The sequence below is a fragment of the Chiloscyllium plagiosum genome, unplaced genomic scaffold (assembly GCF_037043375.1).
Source record: "Chiloscyllium plagiosum isolate Xiang-an unplaced genomic scaffold, Cpla_swu_hap1 HiC_scaffold_20, whole genome shotgun sequence".
NCBI classification, from domain to species: Eukaryota; Metazoa; Chordata; class Chondrichthyes; order Orectolobiformes; family Hemiscylliidae; genus Chiloscyllium; species Chiloscyllium plagiosum.
The window spans coordinates 27669137-27689715 of record NW_028270158.1 but is presented as its reverse complement, the minus strand read 5'-3'; the positions used below and the strand labels follow the sequence as shown (position 1 = coordinate 27689715).

General features: G+C 40.0%; 2 protein-coding genes across 6 annotated transcripts in view; both read left to right on the top strand.

The window, feature by feature from the left end:
- The window catches only part of snx8a (sorting nexin 8a), a 47335-nt gene that overhangs the window by 16053 nt on the left and 10703 nt on the right, over positions 1–20579 (top strand). For 2 of the 3 annotated variants that reach the window (XM_043711812.2, XM_087997733.1), the window contains 6 exons: positions 861–1021; positions 9639–9771; positions 10549–10617; positions 11045–11194; positions 12656–12805; positions 13171–17661. In XM_043711812.2, coding sequence (XP_043567747.2) covers positions 861–1021; positions 9639–9771; positions 10549–10617; positions 11045–11194; positions 12656–12805; positions 13171–13296 — 789 coding nt within the window. In that variant the 3' untranslated portion in view covers positions 13297–17661. Of the gene's footprint in view, positions 1–860; positions 1022–9638; positions 9772–10548; positions 10618–11044; positions 11195–12655; positions 12806–13170; positions 17662–20579 lie in introns of those variants that run through there. The other variant, XR_015760551.1, reaches the window with a different exon arrangement.
- Positions 13801–20579, top strand: part of mrm2 (mitochondrial rRNA methyltransferase 2) — a 940693-nt gene continuing 933914 nt past the window's right edge. For 2 of the 3 annotated variants that reach the window (XM_087997732.1, XM_087997731.1), the window contains exon 1: positions 13812–13939. In XM_087997732.1, coding sequence (XP_087853858.1) covers positions 13869–13939 — 71 coding nt within the window. In that variant the 5' untranslated portion in view covers positions 13812–13868. Of the gene's footprint in view, positions 13940–20579 lie in introns of all 3 variants that reach the window. The other variant, XM_043711813.2, reaches the window with a different exon arrangement.

Here is a 20579-nt window from a genome sequence, read left to right as displayed (position 1 = left end):
TTTATTGAGTGACATGAAAGGATCTGTACTGTGGTTTTGAATATGGGGGCTCCAGATGGTGCATAAGAACAGAAGTCAACTTTTCAGTACCTTGAACCTGTTCTGATGTCCAATTAAACTGTGGCTAATCTGTCCCTCAAAAACATTTGCATGTCTTTGTTTCATATTATGTAACATCATGACATAATGTAAACCTTTATCTCCTTAAGGAATTTTAAATTGGTGTTTTGGGAAAAGGAGGTTTCCATATGTCTTTTAAAGAAATAACTAAACCACCTGTTTCAATGTTGGTTATGGGATAAGTATTTTGGACAGGTCACGGGGGTGCGGGTGGGGGCTGCTCTGCTTTTTGAATAATGCTTACATGCTGCTGCCAGGCTAGATTTCAGACAGCTATGATTATGTGATGCTGAGTGTTGAAAATGTGTTGTTGGAAAAGCGCAGCAGGTCAGACAGCATCCAAGGAACAGGAGAATTGACGTTTCGGGCATAAGCCCTCAGGAAGGGCTTATGCCCGAAACGTCGATTCTCCTGTTCCTTGGATGCTGCCTGACCTGCTGCGCTTTTCCAGCAACACATTTTCAGCTCTGATCTCCAGCATCTGCAGTCCTCACTTTCTGCTAAGATGAGTGTGTCAATTTAGATTCTGTGCTCGAGTCTCTGGAACTCAAGTTTATAAACACAATATGCCAATTGTGTTTGACACTCTGCAGTTGCTCACTTCAAGGAAGGAGGTGTCCAGCAGCAATTGTGTGAATGAAGGAAAAGACAATAATTACTGGTGCATAAATTCCACATGTTCAATTGTTTATGTAAACAATTTTCTTCTTACACCCCACCCAAACCCATGTAAAATGCAGGAACTACTTCCTCCTGATATTCAGGCTCAGTTTGGTGCCAGTAGAGAGCTGATTCGAAACATCTATAACAGCTTCCATAAGCTAAGGGACCGAGCAGAGAGAATGGCAAACAGATCTGCCGAGAATGCCACCGATCTCCTGCTGTTTGGGAAGGAGCTGAGGCAAGTGTTCAGACTTTCCACAATGTAGATTGTTTTGTCACAACCTGGTTGCCTGATGCTGTGGACCTGTGTCTGGAATTTTGAACAACTTTAAGATTTGTTTTTGTCAAACTTGCTAATCCCTGTGTCATGTACTCTTCCTTATTTGTGCCCCTCTACAGCTCTGCTTGGATTTGGGGATGGGCCAAGGTGCTTTTTTTTTGTTCTTTTTCACCTTTCTCTCAGCTTAGTAGGAGAGCTCTGTGTATTTTCGTAGCTTTCTCTTTCTTGCTGTCTCTCTTTCTTTCCCCTACTCAATCTCACCACTCACCTCTGGAAGTATTTTTGTCAAGGTTAATCTGGATGGGTAGTGATACACCTTTTTTTGTCATGGAGTTCAGTATTGAAATCAGTCACTCCATATTCTTGCAGTGTTGAGCAGAAGGGTATGATGTAGTTCTGTGTGGAGAGAGGGAAATATTGAGCTGACTGCATTTGGTGACAGTTTAATGGAGCAGTTCAGTTCAAAGACATTGGATAAGAAAGGTGAGGAAAAGTACAGAAGAAAATGAAGTCAACTTAAAATGTATCGTTTTCAGCTGGGTATGGGGGACATCATGCACAATGAGGCATTGAAAACTTTTTGTGGGTGGACTTTGATAATGAAAACTTATAGTGATTATATTTTGGAAGCTGTTGGCTCAACTAGGTTTCAAGTAATACATAGCAATAGCAATCACCATTTGCAAATTACATAAGTATTGAACAGAATTCTGTTCAGTGAAGGAGCGAGAAGAATTAATTTTCAGGAATTCAAAAGGCAATATGTACCAGTGAAGTGCAAGATAGAGGGTGAAAGGGAGAGAAAGCAAGAGACAGAATGTTTTTTTGCCTGGCAACTGTATGATTGGAAACAGCTGTAGTTTGCTTGTTTTCACAGGCGTGGAATTATACAGAAAGCGTCAAGTTATAGGGTCAGTGACTGAATGAGACTCAAAATAGCAACTGCCTGCATTCCCCAGGAGAAGTCCAGGGGCCATCATGAATTAAAGTGGAGAAATACTTCTGGTGCTTTATTGCAGGAAATTTTTGTGCTGACAGAATTCAATCTCCTGCAGGCTGAGGATACTAACTGAAGCTGACAATATGGGACTGCATGCACTGTTTTCAAGTGACAAACAAGATTAAATTGTCTTGGAGTTTAGCATGTGTTTTCTGCTTATTAAGATAAGAACAAACTTGCAAGGTTTAAGCTCCTTTCACAAACTTGCAATGTCTTAAAGCACTTACAGCCAAAGAATTAGTTTTAAAGCGAACCCCTTGTTAAATACACAAGCTTTACCAATTATTCATAGCCTGTACAGTCATACTAGTGACCAATTTCTACTTTTCTGTGGGATTTCAGTATCATTGGCAAGGATAGAATTTATTAGTACCCTTGTGGATGGGAACATGGGACTGGGACATCAGAGCTATTACAGAACCATTCCTTGGGGTGGGGAGGACAGGACTAGTAGCTCAATGTACCAGAGTTTAGATGGTACAAGAAGGATAGAAAGGATGGCAAGATAGGTGGGCTAGTGGCATTTTTGACTGGGAAAAGCATTACTGCTGTACCTGGAGAATATTTCTGAGGGATTGTCTAATAATGCCAAATGGGTGGAACTTTGAAATAAGAAGGGCCTGATCACCAAATAGGATTGTACCTATAGGCCCCCCAATAGTCTATGGGAAACTGAGAAGCAAATATGCAGATATCTGTAAGAATAATAGGGTTGTAGTAGGAGAGGATTTTAACTTAGCTAAACATAGACTAGGACTTGCCATAGTGTCAAGGTCTGAGATGCTGAGGAATTTGTTAAATGTGTTCAAAGAAATGTTCTTTATCAGTATGTGGATGTACCATCAGAGAATGAGCAACATTTGACATTCTCTTGGGAAATAAGGCAGGGCAAGTGACTGTAGTATTAGTGGGGGAGCAGTTTGGGGCCAGTGATCATCATTATATTAATTAAAAAATAGTTAGGGAAAAGGATAGGCCTTGTATAAAAGTTAAACTCTTAATTGGAGCAAGGCAAATTTTGATGGTATGAGACAGGAACTTTCAAAAGTTGATTAGATTTTCGCAGGTAAAGGGATACTGGCAAGTGAGAGACTTTGAAAAGTGAGATAACTAGAGTTAAGATGCATTATGTTCTGGGGGTTAGAGTGAAGCGTAAGGCTAGTAAGAATAGGAAACAGTGGATGAATAAAGATATTGATGCGCTAGTCAGGAATGAGGAGGAGGCATATGTTAGAGATAAACAACTGGCATCATGTAAATCTCTTGGAGTGTAAGGCGTTTCAGGGACTTTTTAAGAGAGAAATCAGGAGGGCATGACAGGGATATGAGATAACTTTAGCAGTTAAGATTAAGGATAATCCAAAGAAATTCTATAAGGACATTAAGAGCAAAGAGAAACAAGGGAGAGATTAGGGCCCTTTTAAAGACAGACCAGATTGTCAATTTGGAACCACAGGAGATGGGAGCGATACTAAATTAATATTTTGTGTCAGTTTCTGTGGAGAAAGAAATGGAGGTAGGGAACTCGGGTAAATAAATATTGATATCTTGAAAACAGTTCATCTTACAGAAGAGAAGTTGCTGAAGATCTTAAACATAAAGTTGGATAAATCTCTGGGACTTGATGGTGTATCGCAGGTTGTGGGAATTTAGGGAAGAAGTTGTTGAGCCCAACCAGAGGTATTTGTATCTTCAGCCATGAGTGAGGTGCCAGAGGATGGATAATGTGTCTTTATTTATAAAAGTGTAAAGAGAAGCCTGGAATTATCGGCCATTCAGTTCTGACATTGGTGGTGGATAAATTGCTAGGGGGATTTGGAAAGGATTTACATGCATTTGGAGAGGCAAGGACTGATCTGGGATAAACAGTATGGTTTTGTGCGAAAGAATTGAGGGAAGAGCATTAGTTGTTGTCTACATCGACCTCATTAAAGCCTTTGACAACATTCCACATGGTACATTGCAAGGTTTGTGAAGATTTGTAGCTCAGGTTGAGGTTTAGGGTGTAGGTTTGCTCGCTGAGCTGTAGGTTTGATATCCAGACGTTTCATTACCTGGCTAGGTAACATCATCAGTGGCGACCTCCAAGTGAGGCGAAGCTGTTGTCTCCTGCTTTCTATTTATATCTTTGTCCTGGATGGGGTTCCTGGGGTTTGTGGTGATGTCATTTCCTGTTCGTTTTCTGAGGGGTTGATAGATGATATCTAGATCTGTGTTTGTTTATGGCGTGTGGTTGGAGTGCCAGGCCTCTAGGAATTCTCTGGTATGTCTTTGCTTAGCCTGTCCCAGGACAGATGTGTTGTTGCTATCCCAGTCGAAATGGTGGTTTCTTTTCATCCGTGTGTAGTGCTATGAGGGAGAGAGGGTCGTGTCTTTTTGTGGCTAGCTGGTGTTCGTGTATCCTGGTGGCTAACTTTCTTCCTGTTTGTCCTATGTAGTGTTTGTGGCAGTCCTTGCATGGAATTTTGTAGACGACGTTGGTTTTTTTTTTAGATTACATTACAGTGTGGAAACAGGCCCCTCGGCCCAACAAGTCCACACCGACCCGCCGAAGCGCAACCCACCCATACCCCTACATTTACCTCTTACCTAACACTACGGGCAATTTTAGCATGGCCAATTCACCTGACCTGCACATCTTTGGACTGTGGGAGGAAACCGAAGCACCCGGAGGAAACCCACGCAGACATGGGGAGAACGTGCAAACTCCACACAGTCAGTCGCCTGAGGCGGGAATTGAACCCGGGTCTCTGGCGCTGTGAGGCAGCAGTGCTAACCACTGTGCCACCGTGCTGCCCATAACCACGGTTTTGTCCGTGGGTTGTACTGGGTCTTTTAAGTTTTAGTTTTTGTTTGGGAGTGTTGGTGGGTTTGTGTGCTACTAGGATTCAGAGGGGTCTTAGTAGTCTGGCTGTCATTTCTGAAACTTCTTGGTATGGTAAGGTGGTTAGGGTTTCTGACTGTGTTTGGTCTGCTTGTCGTGGTTTGTTCTTGTCCACTGATTAATAAAGTTAGTCCACATGGGATTCGAGGTAAGCTTGCCAGTTGGATACAAAAGTGGCTTGACAGTAGGAGACAGAGGGTGATAGTGGATGGTTATTTTTCAGACTGGAGCCCTGTGACCAGCTGTGTTCTGCAGAGATTAGTGCTGGGTTCACTGTTGATTTCGATAAGAATTTAGGAGGCATGATAAGTGAGATTGTGGATGATGCCAATATTGGTGATGTTGTGACAGTGAAGAAGATTCTTGAAAATTACAAAGAAATCTTGATCAATTGGCTGAGGAGCAACAGCTGGAGTTTAGATAAATGCAAGGTACTGCATTTTGGTAAAATGAGCAAGTGCAGGACTTACGCAGTTACTTACAAGGCTCTGGATAGTGTTGTCAAACAGAGACCTAGGAGTTCAGTTACATAGTTATTTGAAAGTTGTGTCACGGGTAGGCAGTGGTTAAGAGTGCGTTTAGCATACTTGCCTTCATTGCTCAGACCATTTGAGTATAGGAGTTGGGACATTGTGTTGGCTTTGTACAGGATGTTCGTGAGGCCACTTTCGGAGTACTATGTACAGTTCTGGTTGCCATTCTGTAGGAAGGATATTATTAAATTGATGACGGTTCAGAAAAACTTTACACGGATGTTGCCAGGACTAAACAGTTCGAATTTCTGTAGGATGGGTGAGTTCAAAGCTAGGGTGTATGTTTTTAAGGTTGGAGGAGAAAGATTTAAGGGGCAATTTTTTCATAATGGTGCTTCATATGTGGAATGAACTGCCAGAGGAAGTGGTAGATATAGATGCAGTTATAACATTTGAAAGACCTTTGGATTGGAAATGTTGAGAGGGAAATGGGCCAAATGCAGGCAAATGGGACTGGATTGGTTTGGGGAAACTTGTTCGGCATGGACAAAGTTGGACTGAAAGGTCTGTTTCCATTCTGTATGACTCTGATTCTAGTGACCTGCCACTTTGAACTAAAGCAGTCCCAAATTGTTGTTTGGAAGAATGCTCCAGATTTTGACTTGGTGACTATAAAGCAGTACAGCGGATTCTGCAGATGGCATATGCCCAAGTTTGATTTTTTTAAAAAGTTGTTCCTGGGTTGTGGGCTTTTCTGGCTTATTCTGTAGTTATTGCCCATCTTTAATTAACTTTTGAGAAGTTGTGGTGAGTCATTGCAGTTGCACTCACAAATATGTTTGAAAGGGAGTTTCAGGATTCTGACCCAGTGACAGTGAAAGAATAGTGAAAGGGTTCGAAGTGAGGAATCTGTTGCTTGGAAGGAACTTGCAGGTAGTGGTTTTCCTGTGCATCTGCTGCCCTTGTCCTCCTCGGTTGTAGAGGTTGAGAACAGAATAGAATATCCTTTTATTGTCATGTGCACTTGAACAATTACAGTGAAAAACTTATAATGTCACCTCTTGGTGCCAGTTTAGGTACTGGGTACCCAAGTACAGAAATTTAGGTTCTGTATGTAAGTTTACTCGCTGAGCTGGAAAGTTCATTTTCAGACGTTTTGTCACCATATCAGGTAACGTTATCAGTGAGCCTCTGGTGAAGCACTGGTGTTAGTGACCCGCTTCTATTTAGTGTTTGTACTTCCTTGGGTTGGTGATGTCATTTCCTGTTCTTTTTCTGAGGGTGGTAAATGGGGTCCAAGTCGATGTGTGTGTTGATAGGGTTCCAGTTGAAATGCCATGCTTCTTGTCTTTGTTTGGCTTGCTATGGAAGGATGTGTTGTCCCAATTGAAGTGGTGTCCTCCTTCATCTGTATGTGAGGATACTAGTGAGATTAGGTAATGTCTTTTTGTGGCTAGTTGATGTTCTTGTATCCTAGTGGCTAGTTTGTTGCCTGTTGTCCAATGTAGCGTTACAGTTCTTGCAAGGTATTTTGTAAATGGCATTAGTTTTGCTTGTTGTCTGTATGGGGTCTTTCAAGCTAATTAATTAGCTGCTGTTTTGTGTGTTGGTGCGTTTGTGGGCTGCCATGATGCCAAGAGGTCTGAGTAGTCTGGCAGTCATTTCTGAGATGTCTTTGCTGTAGCGGAGAGTGGCTAGGATTTCTGGATGCATTTTGTCTGCTTGTTTGTTGCTGAGAAATCGGTGGACTGCATTCATTGAGTACCCGTTCTTTTTGATTACAGGTGATTTTTCCCTGCTCTTTGTAGTTTCTCTGTGCTGCAGTGGCTCATTGAAATGATGTTCTAATGCAGCTTTGTGGGTGTTGGGATGATTGCTACTGTAGTTCAATATTTGGTCCATTATGTGATGTTTTCCTGTAGATGCTCCTTTGGCTCTTTCCTCTACAGTGACATCTAGGAGTGGCAGTTTGTTGTTGTTTTCCTCTTGAGTGAATTTTATGCCAAAAAGGATATTATTGATGGTCTTGAAGGTTTTCTCCATGTAGTGGACCCAAATTTGGATTGGGTATTTGGTTGGCAGAGCTAACTTTTTTAAAAATCAGCATGGGAAAACACAATTTAAAAGTCCCGAATGAGAATAAAGTGTGTCTATAAAGTGCGAGGGTAGTTTAAGACGTTGAAGGGGGTGGAAACTGGTGCGAAGAGGGAAAGAAAGAAATTGCTGAGCAGAGGACCTCTGACTGGAGCATCTTACTCTGATTGTGGGTGTGGCCTTGTTGGAACCCTGCTCTCGGCGCCGAATTGATAAAGTGGAGATTTGAGACGGCCCAGGGAAACCCTTGTGGACTTAGATCTGTAAAGCCTCTCTCTCGGTTCGTCCCGGAGATCGTACTGTTTGGAAGTCTGGAATAAAAACCTCTGAGACAGTTTAGTTGAATTTTAGTCATCCCCTTTATTCATTAATAGCATCACTGTTACAACATAGCACTGATCCCTATAAGCTAAACTAACTAGGTTCTAATAATCTCACAGAATAGGGTACCAGCTCTTCAAGTGCCCCAGCAGGCTACTCCGATGTACTGATACAAAGTGGGTTCCCTTTAGGCAAATTTTTTTTAAAAAATTGCATGGTCTTCATTAGACAGATAACAGTTGTAAAGAAGAAAAGTTAATTGACAGGTCTGTGTATGCTTGACCAATCACTCCTACAGGCCCTAAGCCATTCATCAGGTGGGAAAAACTTACCCAACCGAGTTAGGTGCCTGCTAGTGAGATAACCACCTATTATAAAGAGGTACCAGTCTGAGCTAATTGGAGAGTTCATAAGGTAAACCTGCACAGCTCACGTCTGATACAATTATTTTACAAAATGGCTTCTTAGCAAGAAGGGCAAACGTTTGACCATAAAATAGCTTCCTGACACATTGTGCCAGAATCTCTTCAATGTGAGGCTTAGAATAACTTTTTTTTTTAAAGCTAGGAACAGACTCCTTTTTAAGCACTGAATCATTCTGTACCCAAGGTTGAGATGTTATCAGAAGGTTGCACTTAAACTGAATCATTAGTTTTCAAATTAAACATGCTTTCTTTTCAGGGTTGTGATTCAAATTCAATTAAGACATTAAGATTGATTGGTTAGAATTGATAGTGGGACAGTCTGTCAGATCTGCAGAGTGGTCTGCAACAACAGTAAGTAAGTTAAAGCTTCATCAATATTACCTTTTACAGAGTTTGTATTTAATAACCGGTAATGGCTACTCAATATCATCATAAAGTCCCAAAATGTAAATAAATTCAATCCACAGCAGATAAGTACGAAGAGTTAATTTTCTATTGGCTTCAATAGTCTCAGCATTAAAATGGTCTCTCTCTCTAGTATCCTTTTGAACTCTTAAGTCATGGTCGTCTAACAGCAAAGATGTTTTTCTCTCTGTGCCTGTCCCATTTGCAAGGAATAATAAGAATCCATTATAATTGACAGGATCTGACCGTTGATTACAAGGTTTTTAATAGTACCGAGTTTCGTTTCAGGCTCAGAATCAAACATTGTCATTAATTTCACAAGGGAATGACTGTGAATATTATCACTTGGTGTCCTGTTCACACAGATTCACCGATGCTTAGGCAAATGTTCTTAATTTCCTTCCAGCATTCTGTTATCACTTGGTGAGCCCAGATGTCTCTATCTTCTGCATTTCTTGAGTTCCCCCTTTTTTCTGAGCCTTCCTGCCTGCCTGTTTTTGAGTGCAATAAATGTGTTCTATAATTCAGCATTACATTTTAGTCTAAATGTTTAAAGACAAGTTTTAAGGCTGTAGACTTTCTCACCTCTTTTTACAAGTCTATGAGGTGCAGTACCCCAATTGTTAGGAAGGGCGTTACAAAGTTTTGATCCATTGCCAGTGAAGGAACCTATAGTTCTAAGGTAGGATTCTGGGTTGCTTGGAGTGGAGCTTGCTGGTGGTTGTGCTGTTGCATATCTGTTGCTCTTGTCCTTCTGGATGCTGAAGGTTGTGAATTTGGAAGATCTTGTCCATGAACCTTGGTGAATTGTTGGAATCGTGTAGATGTCACACATTACCATCACTGTCCATCAATGATGGGGATCCAGTCCAGGGGTTTGCTTTGTGTGGTCAGGAGTGATTTTTCTAATGTGTTTCTCTGCTTCTGTTACAGTCTTATTTCTCTAACTTATATTTTTAAAAATGTATTGCAGTATCTTAGGCTCTGATACAACGCCAGTTCCATCATGGGCATCAGCAGCAAGCAACACGTGGAGTACTCTGAAGCAAGCCCTTAAAGGCTTATCTGTGGAGTTTGCATTACTTGCTGACAAAGCTGCACAACAGGCAAGTCCAGTAGTTGGAAACTGACTTCTGCCACTCGACTGCAAATATGTAAGGTCTGACATTTGCAAGGCGCATTTCGTGATGTGCAAAACCCAGTGAAGTACTTTGTAATTGTCTAATTTTTCAAGAGTTATTTGCTACACAGCATGTTCTCAAACATCAGTGTGATAATTGTCAAATAATTTGTCAGTTCATGACGTTGAATGAGAGTTAAACATTGGCTAGGAGATGGAGGAGAGCATTCCTGCTTTTATCAGCTCCCGGCATCTTTTATATTCCAATGAGGATAAATGAGGCCTTGGTTTAAAATATCCTCTGAGAGATGGCATCCTCAATAGTGTAACATTCCATCAGTGCACAGAAAGTATCAGCCAATATTTTGAGCTTTAACTTCTGGAATGAAATATGAAATTATAATCATCTGAATCCAAGACATGGGTGCTACCCACTGAGCCTTGCTGACACTGTTCATATTAGCAATTGTAGAGTGGTGTTGCATCCATGTAATTGGGAACCTGTACCCCAGAGTCAGTAACATTTGATGGAGGTTCATGGACCATGTTGATTGTATCTGCACTACACCAAATATTTGGTGTGACTTTCAACATAGTATTTGGAGGGTGACTTGTGTGTGCCTTCCAATGGCTAGATTAAGAGTGACATTATGGCAAATTGGTCACAGGTCAACTGGAGAAGTAGAAGGAGGGACAAATGAGCTTTATTCAGAGCATAGAAACTTGCTGCACAGCTGTTAAGTTTGTTTCATGTCTTGAACAGGGGAAACGAGAAGAGGAGGAAGTGGTCGAAAAACTCAACCTCTTTCTGGATTTATTGCAGTCCTACAAGGTCAGTGCTACTACTGTAGTAATTGCGTTTGAAGCATATCCAAACTGTGTTCTAATGTGTCAGCCAGTATGCAGAAATGAGAGGTGCACTTATGTATCAGATGTAACTGTTACCTTTCTAATCAGGGTCATATTTGGACTGAGCAAATTTTGATGTAGGTGTTTTTAATTTAGTTTAGCCATAGTGCTGTTACTTGTTCCAAACAGGAAGGCTGGTCTGGCTTCACTTATTGACTGTTGAGAGTGCTCCATTCTAATATTCTGGCCAGCAATGGTGACAAGCTTTAAGAAGATGCTGATGATGTATCTGCAGGATGACACGATATAAATTAATTTAGGCAGATTTATGAACATGATATCAATTGGAAGTTTGTTTTAATCTATCAACTTCAAATTGAGTTGCTCATATTTGGAATTTTTGCTTTAAGGATTTGTGTGAACGTCATGAGAAAGGTGTCCTTCATGAGCACCAACGAGCATTGCAAAAATACAGCTCCATGAAACGGCAGATGATGAGTGTAACTGTGCAAAACAAGGAGCAGATTTCTGTGGAGCAACTGGAGTCACGGATCGTACAGGTGCTCTGCTTTTTTTATTGTTACTGAAGACTTGTCTGAATTAACTTAAGTTTAATATACCCTTCTATTGCCATGTTAAAATTATTATTTCGTCATTTGGGAACTTAGGGGATAATAGCTGTCTCTTTGATCCAACAAATATTTGATGAAGAGAAACTGATTGAACTGAGTGAATGAGTTGCTGATTCATGATCACAGGGTGTTGTGAACATTTGAAAGATGTGTAATACAATATAGTTTGAATATGGAGAATAATTCTGAGTCCAGGTCTACATTTTATGTCAAGAGAGCAATCATAAGCAGGTCTTCTCATGTTGTTGAGCCACAAGCATAAGGCTCTTCCAAGAAATTGACGTTGGTGGTTGAATGATCTTGAGCAAGGGTTTCAGGTGACAATGACTTGTGTTTACTTTTTGCCTTTAACATAGTAAAACATCCCAAACTCTGTCACAAGAGTGTAATCTAATAAAATTTGAAGGCAAGCTACGTGAAATAATTTTTGGGGAAGATAGGTGTTAAGGTGCTTCTGTAGTTGAAGAGAAGAATACCGAGCAACAGAGGTTTCAGAAAGGAATTCCAGGGACTATGTAAACTGAAGCCAAGTGCCAATGGGGAAATAATTTAAAACAAAATTAGAAATTGCTAGAGAAACTCCACAGGTCTGGCAGTATCAGTGGAGAAAGAAATAGTTAAAGTTTTGAGTCCACTGGGTCACTAGACTCAAATCATTAACTCTGCTTTCTCTCCACAGATGCTGCCAGATCTGCTGAATTTCTCCACAAAGTTCTGTTTTTGTTTCAGGTTTCCAGTGTCTGTGATTATTTCTTTATTTTGTTTTAGTGGTTGGGGGTATGCAAGAGGCCAGAATTGGAAAAGTTCGGAGATCTTGGAGAGTTTTGGAACCAGAGGTGGTTACAAAAATATGAAGGAGTGTGGCCATGGATGGTTTTGACCATGCAGATGAAAGTTTTCAACTTGAATTTCTAGATAGGGAGCCAATGTACAGTATGTTGTTTGGAAAAATGATTTTGGAAGGAAGCTGAGGCGGGGCTATGATGCAAGGTTTTGACTTTCTGAAAAGGAATGCTTTAAAACATTTAAGGGCAGAGTTTATTATTTAGGAAATATTGTAAGAATTTAGGATTAATCTAAGAATAATATGGAGGTGGTGGGTAGGGGTATGTGGAAGCTATATCATTGTGTCATAGTCCCTTTGTTCTCCCTGCTCCAACTCATGTTTCTGGTCAATTCCTGTGCAGCAGTAGCTGTCACTAATGCCATAAATACATTTACAGCAACTCCAGGTTACTTTTAAAATTGTGGCATTCCATCAGACTGGCAATAAACTGCTAAATTCTTGTGTGAGAGAGGAGGTTGAGTATAATTTCTGTAATTGTGCACTGTTGTAGTTTCTGTTTCATTTTCATTAAAGTTGGCATCAAAGGAGATCTTGTATTTCAGCAAGAGAATACAATCTTGACCATGGAGCTTCGGAACTATTTCTCGATGTATTGCCTGCACCAGGAGACTCAACTCATCCATGTCTACCTACACATCATCTCCCATGTGCTGACTGCTTTCATTGATTCGCAGATTCAAGGGCACCGAGAGGTATGGGCTGGGCCTATGGTAGTGGCTAACGTTTTATAGCGATTTCTTTTGCCACTCTTCCTGCTGATTTGTGTCTTCTGGCAGTTGTCTACACAGCAGCTACATCCTTGACACTAGCTCGTATTCATTTGAACACATTTTAAGTTTATTCAGCTGTTCAACTGCACAAGGCATTGCCACTGTGTCCAACCTTTCTATGCATTCTTCATGCTTATTGGTTCTTCAGTTGATCAGGTGGCAGATGGCTCTGAAGGGGTTCATGTTTTATCATATTTAGTGTAGTTTCGATTCTCCTTCAGTGCTGTTTTGAAGTACTGGTTGAATTGCTAATTACTGAATGATGATTTTGTTTTGCCTCGTTCCAGATGAGTGAAGTGTGGAATGATTTGAAGCCGAAGCTGGGGGGTCTTCTGCCCAATGGAATGCCATCACCGCCTCTGTCTCCAGGGAATTTGCAGACACCAACCTCCATTTTACCCACAGTGAATTGAGATATTTCCTTTATTTCTGATGAATCGTGTTTTTTTTTCTTCATTCTCTATAAAAGATTCCATATTTGTTCCTTAAAAAAGGACATTATCTGCAGTATGGTTTAAAAGTTTTCACTAAATAACAGCTACACAAAGTTAGTAAACAGAAAGCCATACCATTTGCATTGGTCCACTTACTGCTGCTTGTGCAGGGATATTGGGCTGTTGAAATAAGTGTCTTCCCCCTTGATGATCTCTGGCAGTTTTGATGTATGGCCATCATTTGATATAATTAGGAGCATCACTGCATTGAATTAATCAGTGAACTTTTAGTTTGTTTTAACAAAACATTTAGGGCAATCCTCTTGAATTGCCCACAGTGCATCGGTGGGGACAGGGAACAGCCCCCCTCCAAAATAGAATCCAGACTACACTGAGCTATTTTATTGTACCTACCTTGTAACTATTAATTGCCTGCATATAAATAATGATTATATTGTTGGATGTTACTCCTTTTGCTGCTGGGAACGATTGCTTTACATTGTTCGATCTTCTTGAAAGGCAATGCTGGTTAATTGTGAAGACTCTTTCAGATGTGCTGCTTAATCCTGGAAGGTTGGGAGACACCTGATGAAGCAAACAAAAGCTTGATTCTCGGGCTGTGGTGAGGCAGAATCAATCCTATTGCTTGCTTTTTAACTGTGTATTCAATTCCATTCCTTTCCCTTTGAACTAAAAAAAGCTGAAGGACCTGATTAGTGATGCCATTTGTTTTGGACTTAGTTGAAGCTGATGGGAGCCATATTTTAAAATGGATTGTTTAGGATTTGGAGATCTTCCACCAGATTCTAATCTATGCAGTGTGGAGCATTCACTTTGACCCTAATTCACCATGGGTTTAAAGATGTATTGGAAATTGTGTCTGATGTGGACTTCTAATGTCTTTGGAATGAATATGCTCAAAGTTTTGATTGTAACTTCCCGTTGCATTAACACTCTGACTTGTCTTAAGTATTTTATGAAGTACAACAAAAAGACTAACCTTGTTTGTGAACAAGGCAGTGATGTATTTGTACATGGTTTTACTGCAACATTCAGCTTAATTTCTTCACACCTTGATATGCAGGGAGGTTCTGATCTGCAGAAGGTCAAATTAGTTGACTACAGATTATGTATATACTATTCCTTGCCGAATTGGATTTGTATTTGAACTTTGTATATAGATTTTCACTTCAGTGCTGTAAACTGGAAGCTCAGTTGTTTAACAGTCGTGCTTGAAATACTTTTGGATCATGTTGAGTGTTTTGGACTGAGGCAGATGTTCTGGCCTCTTAAAACAACAGGAAATTCCAACATACTCAGGGATCTGAAATCCTTTAAGGTTTTGGGATGTTTCCTGAGGAATTCTTCTCAAAAAGAAATAATTTGAAGGACTTTTGAAATGAGCATAGCAAGGTTTATATCTGAGAACAGAAATTGCTAGAAATTTTAGTTTATCGACATTTTAAAAATGGGAACACACTAGATAACATTGATAATAGACTTTATCCAAAGGCAGTAAAGTTCACCACCTGGGCTGTTAACCATCCATAAATCATTGTATTGTAGCCACCTGAAATGCAATAATTGGGGTGCTATGTTATCTACAATGTAATGTCAGAATTGTTTACAAGGTGCTAATTTGATGGGGTCACTGAAATGATGAGATTATTTCATATAGATTATCAGTGACCTCTAAACCCCACCTCCCTCCCTTTGTACATGCCAGAAAGATGTCACCTTTTCCTTGCATATTGCAGTACAAGACAAAAATACATGAAACGTGGAATAAACATCAAAGTAATTGGTTTCTCAAACATTCCGAATATTCCTGAAACCACTCCCCTCACCCTGCCTATTCAATTTTCAAAGGAATTAGAATCAGAAGTAGTCATAAGGCTCCTCTTTTGCATTCTTCAGTCTGAGAGAGGTTTTAACATGTAAATGATCTAGCTGTTGACCATTAATACAAGTTACGAGCATGTTTCTCCAATAACTTGAATAAGAATTGTACAGGCTGTGTACAATAGGTTTTGTAGAGAGAGTTTATTCCACAATTCTACAGCACTTGCTGCTGAAAATTACTTGCTCGTCAGTACTATACTAACTTACCGGCGTCCAGCTGACCATTTTAATATGGGTGATAGCACTAGGAAATGAAGTATTTCTGGGAAATTTTATTTTGTAAATGGGGAAACTTCTTGTATTTTTGTTACGCCATATAAAAGTACTGTTGACTTGTAAAAGTCCCCTCGCTCTACACTTTGAGGAAGAGCAGCTTAATCAGTATAACTGTAAACAAAAAATCATTTTGTTGCTGTTTGTGTGCAGTTTGGCTGCTACATTATGCAATAATTGCACTTGCAAAACAAAAAGAAAAAAATGCTTGTGTAGAGTTTCAGACATTCTGTAGTAAAAATCCCTCTCAATGCAAGTCTTTTTACACAGACCAAAATAACTCAATGACAGTTTCTCCATTGCTGATGGGAAAGAGCTCTTCTGCAAACATCCTTTTAGCAGCTTTCACTACTTTTACTGTGATTGTGTTGCTGATTCAAAAGCTTGGCATAGGCGAAAGGGATCTTGACATGCTAAGTGTTAAGCCGCAGAAAGCTCCCCTACAAATTGATTAAAACTTTTACTTTTTGTACTCTTGTGCTCAGAGCAATTTCTTGATTATTAAGGAGCCTGGAATGCTGACGTGTCAAATTCAGTTTATGTATTTCCACCCAACTATAGCAGGATGGCTTTGAGATAGTGCACTATGAGTGATCCTTTTGTCACCACATCAATAGCTGCTCCGTAAAAGGAGTAAACATCCTACTTTTGAGGAAACTGATGGGAGGTGCCCGGAATGTGATATTGGAGGAGTAGTCTTGAATATAATCCCTGTGTTGGGGAGAGGCCTCAGTCCCCTTATCATAATGTGTTGACATGCCCAATTGAAATGAGATCTGTTTGAGCCAAAATCCAGTAATGCATTTGTCATAAATTTTTTCTTCACGTTTGGGACAGTTGGGGTCGGATTCACAACTATAATTTTGTGTCAAAGCTTGATTACTGAAGTTTGTTTGCTGTAGTGCACTACGTTAACAGTTCACTGAGTATTTGAAGAGTCTGTGGACTACAGCAAATTGTGACTGAAACTAACAATACGAGGGTGATTTCTCGAAGTTAAATAATGTAAATTGTATGCAAAATTAATTCATTATTTTCAGTTGTCTCCATGTATGATTTAATGGAGGAATTACATAGTCATCACCTGACTGAGAGAAATGACTGTAAGATCGTATCCACAGTCCCTGTTAATTAAAGCTGTACAGTGCTTTTAAGATTGAGCAACATAAGATTGAGCCCTCTTCCTTGTGATTTAGATGACACCGGTTGTCTTTTCATCTATGGAACCTGGATTCAAGTTCATTCTGGTATGCTTATGTGACTTCTATCCATTCTCAGAACTGAATTTAAATATAAATTTAAGACTGGGACAGTCGACAGTACCTGCTGTTTCTCATTACTCTGCTCAGTCAAAAAGCTCCCCCTTCAGTCCCTCATGCTCTGTTCAGTCACACATGCTACAGATTGACCTGTCTTGTTTGAGATATTGCAGAACTGGGTGTTTGAAATTGAAACCTCCCACTGAAACAGCTGGGTTTTTATATAGTTGGAACTGATGTAACTTATTTTGGGCAGACACCAGCGGGGAGTACCTAATGTACCTAAGTCCAAAACACCTTCACAGTGGATGAGTTTTCTCATTTTGGCTGGTTAAAAGGTGAATATTTTAAATAGCAGGAAATAACATGGAAATGGAAATGAATTTATGCTCTTTAAAGGATTACCTCAGATGTAACTAATCAGATTGGTTGAAAATCTGTCAATTGTGGTACCACTTTGCAAAAGAGGTAAGACCCAAAATGTGTTTTCTGAGCAATGTGCAACGTTATATGATTTTGAAAACTATCATGTAAACTCGTGGGTTGGGAGCTATGGCTGATTTCATCTTCTTGTTCTTGCTGTCAGTTTTTCTCGATGCAGTTAAAACTTTTGGGGGTGTGAGGAAGGAAGGATTGGTGGCTTAGGAAATTGTTTTGTGGGGGATGTTTACAGTGAAGAGTGTTGAAATTAATGTGGCTCTTGCTAATGTAGAGAGCTAAGTGTTGATCATCTACAATTACATATACTATCTCTGCTCAAGTCAGTTGGAAGGAGATTAACATTTGCACTTTATTGAATAATGTTCATGTTAAAATCCTCAGATTATATTCAGAATATGAAGCAAATTCAGTGATTTACAATATATATTTACTAGGTATAAAAACTGTCACAATAAATTATATAAACTTCTGGAATGGTGTCTTTGTTCTAAGCAGTTGCTCATTGTTTTTAAAAAGTCTTTTTTCCCCCAAACTATTCACTTGAGTGCAAATGAGAACTGTTCCAATTTAAGAGTAGGACAAAACAATGCTCCCATTAAGTTGATGGGGTAGTCACAATTATAAGAAAATTACTATTTGAAATTAGCAACACAATAGGGTGCTAAAGTTTGTTTTTTGTCCTGCATAAGGAGGATTATGGTTATGTGAATGGTGAAGTGGAGAAGCTAAACTAGTTCAAATGAACCAGTTAGCTAGTGTTGCATCTGCCATAGTGCGTATTAATTCTCATCTAGCAAAGAAACTGATTTGACTCTTAGTAATAATAAACAATATTTATTTAACACAATACTGCAACATCAAAATACACGATAAATCATACACTACCATACTAGATCTTGGCCTTGATCCACATGGCAATGATTGTCTGGTCTTCTGCCAGTGGTCCCAAAGGTGTCTTTATAGTTGGCCTCAAGTTACTGCCTCTGACAATGGTATTGTGGTGATTCTTATACTTAATAGTAGTTCCAGCCCTTTTAGTATTTAGTCTTTAGTATTCTCCAAAAGATCAATAAAGGCTCTGTCATTCAGATTGATTGGACCCAACCAGGCATTGACATGTCAATGGCAGGGTGGTCCTTGGGCATTCCTTCCTGGAGATGTTAGGTGCACATAGGTCAGGTAGCCCTCTCTAAATAAGGGTGTGAGGTGTGCCTGTGTCAGGCAGACAACTCAAGATTCCAGTTGTCCTGGGAATGGTATTCAAGTTGATTCTATTCAATTCAAATTTGAGTGTACGTTGTAATTGTCTGCAGCTCCTGGGTCAATTACATACTGTTTCTGTAGCTGCAGCCTGCCTGGATTCTGCAAGATGTTTATTAGCACAGTCACTTTGGTTAAGGCTTGTCACAACTTCCCATCATGCTTCATTTATTGTCCGTTTTCATAAATCCATCATTTTGAGTGGCCCACCTGGCTACAGTCCCACCTCCTGATCCTGAATGCGAAGAGTCATAGATCACACGATCATAGACCAATTTCCACGCAGTGACTACACTATCATCCAGGTTCAAGCAAAACACAACCCACACTTGAACAACTAAACTCTTACAGGTAAAATCACACCTAACTAAGATCCAAGCAAATGTCATCAAACAAGATCGAAATGGAATATCAAAATGCGGACTCATGTTCTGATCAAGCGAAGACATTGGAGAGAACAAACAAATACCAAAAAATGGAAAAGTCAAACAAATATTATAAAACTGAAGCAAACAAATCAAGTAAGGGTTGCTGAGTACAAATGAACCAATAGTGGTAGATTAAAATAAATAAGACATTGGAGAAAATAAACATATACAAAAATTCATAATGAAAAATCCATAATGAAAATGTTAAAACCACAAAAATATTCATAAATCAAAAAAGCATAAAATCAGAATATTTTATATAAACAATAGAACATTTTATATAAACAACATGATAATGAATATTTACTAGGCTAACACATATATTCCTGGTCTGCTCGGTGTTTCTTGTGTGTTGTTTCCGGTGCTGATGACAATTCCGATGAAGTATATCTTCGTTATGTTCTGTGTGGCTGTGGTTGTCCCCGGGAGAGATCACGATAGTTTCTGTTGTTACCATTGCCTAATATCTGAATAGTTTTGAACTAATATAATATACATGCCTTAACCCTCCCTCACTTTTGTTTTATAAAGAATAGGAATGTGAACCCCGTGTGGAATGTTAAATTGGGTTTAGAGGCCTGGTACTCTCCAACCTTGGTTTCTAGCGGTAGGGTGGTTTTAAATGGCCTGACCACAGAGCGGTCAGAAAAAACTGAAATGAGGTGGTCATCACGATGAACGAATTAAATGTAAAAATGCAGTTGTTGTGACCAACGATGAAAATTTGAAGACTAAGATGAGATGGTTGTTGTGACCATGGGTAGAATCTGATATGGAGATTATATCCAGTGAATGATGCGAGGAAAACTAAGAATTGTAACCTGGTTACTCCCATCAGTGTGTACAGGAATAAGAGTTGGTCCCACTGGGACTACAGAGAGGTGTGAAATGCATGAGATTTTGGACCATCAGAAACAGTTGCACCTCGCTTTGGATGGCTGTCAGCTATTTCATCACCTGGCTTCATGAATGAATACATTCGTCAAATAGGCACCCAAAGAGATTCATCGGTATGTTGTGAATCCTCAGTCTCTGGGGACATGGCAATATTGCGTCCTCCCGGTTCCCATATCCTGCCATTCCCTCTAACGGCGATACCCTGAATGTTGGACATTGCCATTCAATGTTCTGGGTCAGTCTGTTTTTCCCTGGTCTGTACTAGACATTTTGTATTGTCACGTGTCCATGTTGTGGATATGCCATCTGGGGTCTGAGTTATAATGAATCGAATTGTTTGATTTCTGTGTTTTCGGGGTTATTGGGGAATTCTGTTATGTCTAGATTGTTGGGAGTGTGTGACACATTTGTGCTCTCAGCTACTAGTGAGTTGTTCCAATTTGTTAAAGTCCTCCATTAAGTCAAGTAAATCATCTGGGGGTCCCTGTAGACTAGGAGAAAGTGAGGACTGACACCCTCCTTTGACTGACTGAACTGGTCCTCACTCTGAACAACGTCTCTTTCCAATCCTCCCACTTCCTCCAAACCAAAGGAGTAGCCATGGGCACCCGCATGGGCCCCAGCTATGCCTGCCTCTTCGGATATGTGGAACAGTCCATCTTCCGCAGCTACACTGGCACCACCCCCCACCTTTTCCTCCGCTACATCGATGACTGTATCGGCACTACCTCGTGCTCCCACGAGGAGGTTGAACAGTACATCCACTTCACTAACATCTTCCACCCCGACCTCAAATTTATCT